Raw genomic sequence first — 10,271 nt, 5'->3', positions numbered from 1 at the left:
CCCTTTTAAAATGTACTTTTTGCAAAGGTTTTAGAAACCTGTCCTAATATCTTTTCTTTTGACTCCTGTCAATTTGTGGTTTAAATCCAGTGCTGCTGCTTGCTAGGGTGAAGGCACTAAATAAATCTGGGTTACTAAATGTTAAATACTAGAGCCTTTGCTTTATAAATCTACTGTCGTATTGCAAGAAGGTTTGTATTTAATATAAATATGTTGGCTAACGAATGGACCACATGAAAGAAATCAAAGGACAACATACCTGACATGACAGACAACCATTGATTAGAGTAAGTGAGAGAGGGCGTGCTAATTAAAAATCGAGGCGGAAACTTGGTTGTAACATTAAGAGCGGTGACGCGCTGAACCCAGAGGAGACAACCCTGGGAGTTTGACTTGAGTTGTTCTGTTGTCGGAGACGCCGTTGTTGTGTAGGACTTTCAGAGTATCTCCGTGGACGGTGAGGTTCTCCGTTTCAGCCAGATGTCTCGCTTATGGCAGTGGATGTTGTTGTGGTCCTGCTACATTGGAGCTTCCTCTGAGGAAACAGACAGAACCACCTCGGCGCTAAATCAAAACGAGTTATTGAGATTGTTGGGTGAGTAGAGCCAGTCGGTTTTAAACAAAAAAAAACCCTTCCCTTGTTCAGGCGGATGGGGAACGCGCAAGAACGGCAGCTGCTAATGCACTGAAGGATGGCGTGGCTTGCAGAAACATCAGGGTTTTCAGTGTACGTGTGCAATTTCAAGAGTGAATTTCAATTGCAAATAATTACAAATTGAGAGAAGTTCTCTTGAAGTAATTAAAGACACAAAATGATGAAGCCCTCCCCATTTATTGATAAACAAACAGTAAACCTTTTAAGTATGTGTACGGTGCTAGGTTAGCTGTTAAAGCTGACTTCGGATTTGATTCACAATGTGTTGTGAACATGTTCTCCAGTCAGACATAGTAATGGATAGTCTGATTCCCCGTGCCCGCAGATTCGTTTGTAATTAACAGTTTTTATTCTTTTAATTTCGACATGTTTCTGTCAATTCCACAAAACAAAAAAAAAATTGGAGATGACTGTTTGCGTCGGGATATGTTTGATCACTATTCATTCAAATGCGTGCGCCTGTTATTAATTATGGAGTTGTCGCGATTGTTCCTTCATGTTTTCGGGGCTAATTCAGCAGGGGTTTGTCTTCAATTTATAAGTGCACCTACCATTCTTATAATAGTTTGTGAAGTTTCCCTTTCTTCTGTAGTGTGGCACTAAATCAAATTTTTAAAAAAATACTAGCAGCAAAGATTGGGGGGGAGGAGAATCAGATATAATACACTATCGTTTTATATTGGGTAAAATTATCATGAATTTGGGTATCCGTTATATTTGCTGAGTACACGATGTTTCAGGTGCAGATTCTTTTAAAGTTAGTTTTAAAATATATTTTTCCTTGTGTCCTACTTCTGACTCACTGGTCTTCAATGTACCTCCTTGCATCAGACATTTGAATTTATTAACTAATTTCAGTAATGTGAAAGATTGTCATGAGCAGGGATGTCTTGCTGCAACTGTATCGAGTCTTGGTGAGACCACAGCTGGAGTGTTGTGAACAGTGTGGCCTCCTTCATCTGAGAAAGGATTTTGTGGAGAAAAGGAAATACAGTAAAGGTTTACCAGACTGACTTTCTGGGATGGCAGCACTGCCATAAGAAGAGAGACTGGATCCTTTGGCACTATATTCTTTTGGAATTTAGAAAGATAGAAACATTTAAAATTCTAGCAGGATCAGACAGGGTGAAAGCAGCACGAATGCTCCCAATGACCAGTTAGTACAGAATTGGAGGTCACAACTTAAAGATGCCAAGTAGGCCATTTAGGACCGAGATGAGAAATTTCTTCAACACATTGATAGTCCTGTGGAATTCTCTGTCTCCAAATGGAGTTGAGGCCAAAATATTGAATGTTTTCAAAGGAGGACGTACATCTAATTTAAAACTAAACTGTGGATGCTGGATATTTGAAACAAAACCAGAAATTAGCGGATAAATTCAGCAGGCATGGCAACCACTGAGGGAAGAAAGAATTGTCAGACTTGAAATGTTAACACACCTTTCTTCCCTCAGGTGCTGCCATTTTTTATATCAGATCTAGTTCTTAGGGCTAAGGTGATCAAATGTTATGGGGAGAAAGCAGCAACACAGGGTTCTGAGTTTAATGAGCAGCCATTGAATGGCGAAACACTTGAAGTGCTGAAGCATAGTCCGACTCTAATTTTCCATTTCTGTTTCCTTAAGTGTTGCACTACCACCCAAAAGCCAAAGGTTTTTTAAAAATCTCTTTTATTGGGCAACAGAAATGTACTCAGTAATCTGAGACAAGATTTAAATTAGTTTTTTTGTTCAAAACTTAATCGCTGCTGGAAAATCAGTCATCCACAGGACTAAATTTGGTTAATAAATTCAAAGATTTAATGTGAAGAAGTACAGCTAATATGAAGATCAAAAAAAGGTAAGAAATCCTGATAATGCTTTAAAGTGCTGATCCCCCAGAAAATGGTTTTGAATTCCTCTAGTTTGCATTGATTGATGCTGAAACATGGTTTGAGTTAGACTGTATCAACTGCAATTAGTAATGTGGCAACAGCTATTGCAGACCATTTATTGTGTTTTCTTGATCCTTGAGATGTGGGTATCAGGAAGACCAATAACACGCAAGAAGCTTGACAAATCCAGGACAAAGTCTGGCTTGACTGGCATATCCCCAAACACACTCCCTCCTCCATTGACACTCCGTAGCAGTGTGCACCATTTGGAAGATTTACTGTAGAAATTCACCAAAGCTCCTTAGAATGCATCTTCCAAACCCATGACCAGTACCATCTAGAAGAACAAGGGCAACAAATAAATGAGAATGCCAACACCTGCAAGTTCACCTCCGAGCCATTCACTGAGTTGGAAATATACGTCATTCTTTCAATGTCATTGACTCAAAATTCTGGAATCCAACCCCACCCCTGCTCCCACAATAGCATTATGGGTCAACTGGCAGCACTTGGACTGCAGCAATTCAAAAAGGCAGCTCACCACCACAAACTTCTCAAGGGCAACTAGGGCAGGCAATGAATATTTGTGTACATAAATCCCATGATTGGTTAAAATGAAAATTAGTACACTCAAAGCTTTTTTGTCTTGCATTATCGGGACATGCATAAGACTAGAGTTTACAAAGGAACTGTTATTTAACTGTTATGAAAAGCTTCATGTTGAAGAGTGCCTTAAGCACCCATTCACTATGATGATGTATGGACATGGTGGGAGAGTAGCTAGGATATCAATAAGTAAGATCTACCATCTGGGTCTCCTCATAACTTCCACAATAATGTCCATCACATCAGTGTAATGTGAACGTTATTGGTATCATTCGATAAACTACATTTTGTTTATTGCGGGAGAGTCTTCTCATTGTAGGAAATCCACTTGATAACCTACTACTCTAGGCCAAACATACTTCATAGATCCCTATCAGGATAGAGCATGGTAACAGAAGCCTTGCACAACATGATGAACAATGGTAAGCATTCATCTTACAGCAGGACCAAGTTGTATTCTCCATGTTGGCAAGTGGACTCTAATTGCCAAATCAACCCCTGATTTCTCATGCCATATAAATTGTTGTTCCCTTGGAATTAAGTTCAATAAGTGCAAGATGAAAGACTTTAAAAGCATGTCCCTAAGGTGCAACCTTTTCACGCAGAGGGTGGTACGTATATGGAATAAGCTGCCAGAGGAAGTGGTAGCGGCTGGTACAATCGCAACATTTAAAAGACATCTGGATGGGCATATGAATAAGACAGGTTTGGAGGGATATGAGCCGGGTGCTGGCAAGTGGGACTAGATTAGGTTGGGAAATCTGGTCAGCACGGATGAGTTGGAGTGAAGGGTCTGTTTCCATGCTGTACATCTCTGACTATATGTCCCTTTCTCTTTCTCAGCAATGCATGTATTGGGACATAATTTTACACCACAGTTGGGAAATCTGGTCAGCACGGATGAGTTGGAGTGAAGGGTCTGTTTCCATGCTGTACATCTCTGACTATATGTCCCTTTCTCTTTCTCAGCAATGCGAAGTGTTTGTAATACCAAATGACTATAAACTATATATGTGACTCCCATAAATCAGAAGTTTAATATTTAACCACAGATAGGGGATGAAATTCTATCTCAAATCAAAGAAAATACAATTTGTGACAAATACTGCTACCTTGCAGATAAATATTATGATAGAGCATAATGGCTATGTGAAAATCTTACTGTTTTACTGAATTTAAATGGACAGAGCCAGATGGTGTGCAGTGGAATAGCTCCAAACCTGATTTCACCAGTTAGGGAAAAAAAGCTTCACGTATGGTCAGATTACTCATTTCTCTCTGGGTCCAAATTATGACATTATAAAATGGTATGAACTCCTGAGCTTAAATTAGATATCTGTATAATTGCAATGTAGCCAAGTATAATTAATCCTTCATATCTGTCCACCAAACCTTTCATGTTAATTAGTCTCCACCCAAAGCCTGGTCACTCCTCCAGTTCTTGAATGTGAGTACATTCCAACTTCAGTTGTTTGAGTAATGTCTCTGAATACTGTGTGCTTGAACATCTGGAGGTGTCCATAACCATTTTGAAGTAAGTGCAGATTAGCTGATCAAAAAATAAGTTGAAGCTTCTATCTTTTCCTACTGTGGAAAGCAAGTCTGTAGACCATTCGGAAACAAAATTGCAAGGTTACTCAGTTACTGCTTTTACTTTGTAATGGAGTAGCAAGAAGAAAACAGGAGACAGACAAGAAGCCCAAGGAGTGAAGTACCACAGGAGATGACACCCCATTTTTGATGTGGGTGTTGGAAAACATCCAGATTTCAGCTGATGTTCCAGAGGTGCCTGAAGGGCTGACTGTGTGCCATGTTTCACAAAAGATGTCTGGTTAACTGATTTGCTCCAACTACGTTTTGAAGCCTCAGTCAAAATGATGGAGAGCCTTAATAGTGGACTATTACAGATCTTTCTAGTGAGCTTCCATGCATCAGATAGATGCATAACAGCTGATGAAACAGTGTAAATTACATTTGGAATGTCTGCAGTGAAACTTTTCTCAGTCTTCAGACAAGTGTTAAATCAAACTCCTGCAGTAAGCCTGTTGTTTACCCCACTTCCCCTTCTCTGTCAAGAACTTGGAGACTGAAAGTTTATCTACAACCAGCATGCCTTTTCTCCCCAATGACCCAATTATTGAACAACATATTACAAGTACTACCTACCAGGGGCAGCATCAAAATGGTTGCATCTTTGTTTATAATGGAAACATCTTGAACCATCTTCCCAATAAAAAAAAGTTGAGGCTGCCCTGTTCCTGTGAGCAGTCAAGTCATCCTAGTTTCTTGATGGACAGAATTCCAAGAAGGGTATGTGACCACCTTCACTTTTCTCTTTTTTTTTGCCTGGAATTAAAGTCCCAAAGCATAATCATATCAAGACATTAACCATAAAATCAATATAAAGTGCAAAAGCTATGGCTTTCTCAGATTGTGATACTTGGCTGAGTGTTCTGCATTTAACTTGCAACCTAGAACTTGTGCTTAACTTGTGCTTAACACAATCCTGAAGAAGGGCTTATGCCCGAAACGTCGATTCTCCTGTTCCTTGGATGCTGCCTGACCTGCTGCGCTTTTCCAGAAACACATTTTCAGCTCTGATCTCCAGCATCTGCAGCCCTCACTTTCTCACAATGCTTGTATTGTACACTACTCAGTAAAAGGGATGTTTATACAGGGAAAAAGCACCAGTAGAATGCTGTATACTTGATGAATAAGATAGGCATCTATTGTGCTAATATTGCCCATTTGTACCCCATCACTTATGTGGGAGAGAGTCCCCATGAGCAGCAGACGAGTCTTTGAGAGAATGCATAGTGAGATAAGGTGCTTAGAAAGGTCTGGAGACCTAGCTGTTGCAACTCTCTCTGAGGAGTTCAGCACTGCTCTGCATAACTTGCAAAGGTTATGCATAACGTCTTAAGTATTGTAAGAAACATGTTTACACACTTAAACATAAAAATGTGTTTGGAAATTTGAAGGAAAAGTTGAGCAAAAATCAAATTAATGGTGGTAAGTCAGAGTTCAACAAATATAAACCTGTCATTCTATGGGCAAACGATTAAATTTTGGATTTCTTCTTGCCGCCTGCAGTAAGCAGTTGGCAGTATGTCTGGGTGGTTCTGCCCAGGGAGGTGGAAATATCAGTCACGTGGATCACCCACAAGAGCTGTTTTCCTAATCAAATCCTGAACTACTGCCAGGTCCAGCACCCTCTAAGTGGAATGATGGCAAGTGTGAGATCTCAGTGCATGAAAGCTGCTTAACTCACAACTCACTCCAGCCTGACACCTAAAGGCTGCAAAGCTGTCTGAACCTCTATCAACATAATGACCCTGTCAATTACATTATTCTCCTGTGACTGACTGGAGTCCACCAGACAGCTCAGTCCAGCAGTAAATTGCCAAACTGTTTTGGCTACGTTGCCAACTGTCTAATGCTATTGCTAAACATTATTGTAGACTGAGTGCATTGGTTCTATTCTGATTATGTTTGAATTGCTATTCAGATTTAAATCTGTTTTTGAGTTTAGAAGTATTCCAATTAGACTGGGAGGATACTTAATCTGCAAAATGAGCCCCATATCAACCAAGTCTAAACTTCCATGTTGAGCCCCTGGAAGAAACTCTGGCCAAAGTGCTTCCTGTGTCTGATTCTGAACAAGTCACCTGTTCAACCCAAACCAGAAAATATGCTCTCTTCAGGCCAAGAATTTCAGGAAAGAAGCAAAAATACTCTTATTTTCTAGATGTATTAAAATTCTCCAACAAAAACAATCCAAACAATGCTTTGATTGTCCAATTTGGACTTATGATGGGAGGTGTGTTAGGCAACAATATTTTACAGAAATAAATTTCACTCCCTTCCCCAACTTAATGAGTAAGTTTAAGTTATTGCTGTTAGAATTTTGGCATGATGAATATTTGTCCTATAAATATGGAAATTGAAGGAATCCTGTGGTGTTTTGGCACATTACAAGTCATATTTTCACTTCTCCCACCTATTGCATTTACTGGAATTTTTGCATTCTTGCATATTGAAATAATATCCTCATGGCAAAAATATCTCTTCAAACAATTTTGGAAAGGGCATTTCAAATTTTAGAGTTTAGAATTTGATCCAGTTGGCTTGGAGTTGGCATTGATTTGTTCACAAACTTTTTGAAATCCTTTTTTTTCAAATGTTGGTAAACTCCTGTTGCAATCTTATTGAATTAGATTCTAGTTACTGGAGTTGATGAAAAGCTGATCTGATTTTTGTGTCAATGACAGTAAGCTGCCACAAGTTTAGTCCCCATGGAGACCGACCACTTTTAAAGAACTTTGAACTTCCAGTTACTAACTGAAAGTAAAACAGCACAGTTAATGTTTTAAAACCTTTTGTAGTGAAAAAAATGACAAGCACTCCACTTAAATGCTCTTTTTGTAGGCAATTTTAACTTTAAACTACAGGGAAGAACACTCCCTTTTTATACTTGCCACAATCTCTCACTCCCTGAATTATTGTCTTTATAGCAAACAGTTCACAGTTGCTTCCAGTTTACAGTAGGTTCCTGTAACCCTGCTTCACTGAGTATGACCAGCTCTTGGTTATTTCTTCATTTTGGTGAGCTTCTTAAATTCACCATCAGTAGTAAAGCCTGTTATAATAATTTTTCAAGCCACAGCCAGAGTAACTCTTCTAGAATCTGTAGCTGTCTCCAGAATGTTTCTCTTTGAGGAGAGATTGAGTGCCTCCTGACCAGGCTACATTAGTCGAGCGGCCTTCCTTCCTGATTACACACACCTCCTGTTAGCTGTCCATGATCTTTATTGACATGTAGGGAAGCCTGCATTCTGTAATATGGAAACCTCATATCAAGATAGAATAGCTAATTATCTGTGATCCCAATTACCTTTTCACCTTAAAAATAAATGGATCATTTACACCGCAACAATATACTGTCAATAACCAGTACCTTCAACACTTCTTTATGGGACTTTGGGAGACTGAGTATATACTCGCCACAAATTCCAAACCTGGTGCCACTTTCTTGAAGTATAAGCACCTTGCACCTTCTCAGTAAAATGACCTTTGATCGCTAATAATCAAACCACCCAAGATTTCTTTTAGGCAAAATGCACTGCAGATCACATGGCCCACTTCAATTCCCCTATATTTAAAGCTACAGACCTAAAGTATAACTTGTATAAACATCATTGTTTCATTACTCGTGATCAATTTCTCGTATGTTTTTTGATTAAACAGCAATAAAAGGCAGTACTTCCACTGCAACTTGTATTAAAGCATTAAAGTGTAATTTCTTTGTATTTGCATATGAATGCTCCATGTTCTTTAGCAATGAAAGTGTTTTTTGAACTATTTTCAGTTTAAATTGAAATTACACCTTTTGATCCTGAGTTCTTCACTTGCATTCTGCCTTTTCCCCTCCTCTTTCGCTCTTGGTTTGAAATTGTAGAATAGAATGACACAGCATGATGAACCCCATTCAGCCCATTTGTGCTTGTACCAGATCTTTGACAGAGCTTTCACAATAATGTTAGTTGCCTCACTAGCCCCTTGGTCCTGTGTATTCTGTCTCTCTTCAGTGTTTATCTCATTCTCTTTTAAATGTTACAATTGGTTCTATTTCCACCACTGGTTCTCAGGCCGTACATTCCAGGTCCGAGCAATTTGCTGTATGTAGCACATGGAACAGTTCTTTAAATCCATCTGGGTAGCAAAGGTGTTTTAAACAAAGGAATCAATCTGATGAATATTTCCCCAAATCTCAATATTGCTCATTACTTGCATTAACAAATACATGCGTTGTAAAGCTAAGTAATGCAAATAAGACCGAACTAAGTTCTTCTGTAAAGGCAAACTTATATTTGTTCAGAAATAATCTTGTGAATACAATCCAAAAATACATTTGTAACTCTTCTATTTCAAAATAAAATCAGCTGTTACAAAGTGTAACCTGCTAGTTGGCACAATATGGTTAATTTAGAACACACAACAATCTCCATTTCAGTTGGAAAATTGGTTGCAAATGTCTCTTGTTTTACTTTGGTCTAGCTACATGCTGATTTATTCAAATGCATTCAGGTGGAAGCGGGTGCAGTGGTCCGGTGACTGATTGGAATCATATTCTATTTTTCTAAAGTGTAGCCCATGTTGTAATTCATTTTGATGACTAATTTGAACTCCTAGTTAGTAATGTTTGGAAACATTTAAGGTTTTAATTAATTTTCTCCTCACTTCCTTGTATTCATCCATTCAAAGCTCTGTAGTATCATTTTAAATGAAGAAATTGTGACATCAAGTATGTGTTTTACATAATTTACTTGGAAATGTGTGCAATGTAATTGTTTTTCTCACTTTGGAAAGAAATACTAATTGTTTTGACAGTCTATTAACTTGTTTTCATAGTCCATAAACTTGTTTTTTACCAAATTATTTTGTGGTTGCTAAATTACATTTCTCTTTTCTGCAGGGAACAACATATTTATTCTGCAGAGTGAACATCTCAATAGGTGCATAACCATGAAGAGCCAAGAGCTTATCCTTGACGACTGCAGTCAGCCATCAAGTAACATGCTTTGGAAATGGGTCTCAAGGCATCGTCTTTTCCATCTAAGCAGCAGTATGTGCCTTGGTCTGAATGTTAGTACCAAACAACAGCCATTAAAGCTATTTAATTGTGAGTCAACAATGGCAATATTGTGGTGGCATTGCAGTGGTAAAGTATTAACTAGTGCCTCTCAATATAAATTGGCGGTTGGACAAGGACAACATATTGTAGCAGAAAGGACAGTGTATGACCGATGGAAGAGATATATGACGCAGGATGAAGGTCCATGTGAACATCCATATGAAGGTAGGAAGTGCTGAAATATTTCAGTAAGTGCTACTATAAAGAGAACTATTAAGTTTCAGTTTTCACGGTTTGTTTTACAACCACTGAAAATTGCTTTTTGAATCTAGTTTCTCCCTAAACAATTAGAAAACATTGTTTCTTAACAAGGCAAATTATTATCATTCCTTTCACTGAAACTTGCATATAACACACAAAATTGGTGATGTAGTGGACAGTGAAGAAGATTATCTAAGAGTACAGCAGGATCTTGATCAATCAAACCAATGAGCTTGTAAATG

The 10,271-nt window shown here is 38.5% G+C and overlaps 1 protein-coding gene across 1 annotated transcript in view; it reads left to right on the top strand.

Moving 5' to 3' along the window:
* Positions 1–274: 274 nt before the first annotated feature.
* The window catches only part of pla2r1 (phospholipase A2 receptor 1), a 155,619-nt gene continuing 145,622 nt past the window's right edge, over positions 275–10,271 (top strand). Inside the window, exons 1-2 of the mRNA XM_043693844.1 lie at positions 275–595; positions 9,610–9,993. Coding sequence (XP_043549779.1) covers positions 481–595; positions 9,610–9,993 — 499 coding nt within the window. The 5' untranslated portion in view covers positions 275–480. The remainder of the gene's footprint in view (positions 596–9,609; positions 9,994–10,271) is intronic.

This window comes from Chiloscyllium plagiosum, chromosome 7, assembly GCF_004010195.1.
Source record: "Chiloscyllium plagiosum isolate BGI_BamShark_2017 chromosome 7, ASM401019v2, whole genome shotgun sequence".
NCBI classification, from domain to species: domain Eukaryota; kingdom Metazoa; phylum Chordata; class Chondrichthyes; order Orectolobiformes; family Hemiscylliidae; genus Chiloscyllium; species Chiloscyllium plagiosum.
The sequence above is the reverse complement of the archived record's forward strand: the minus strand, read 5'-3'. Positions and strand labels throughout refer to the sequence as shown.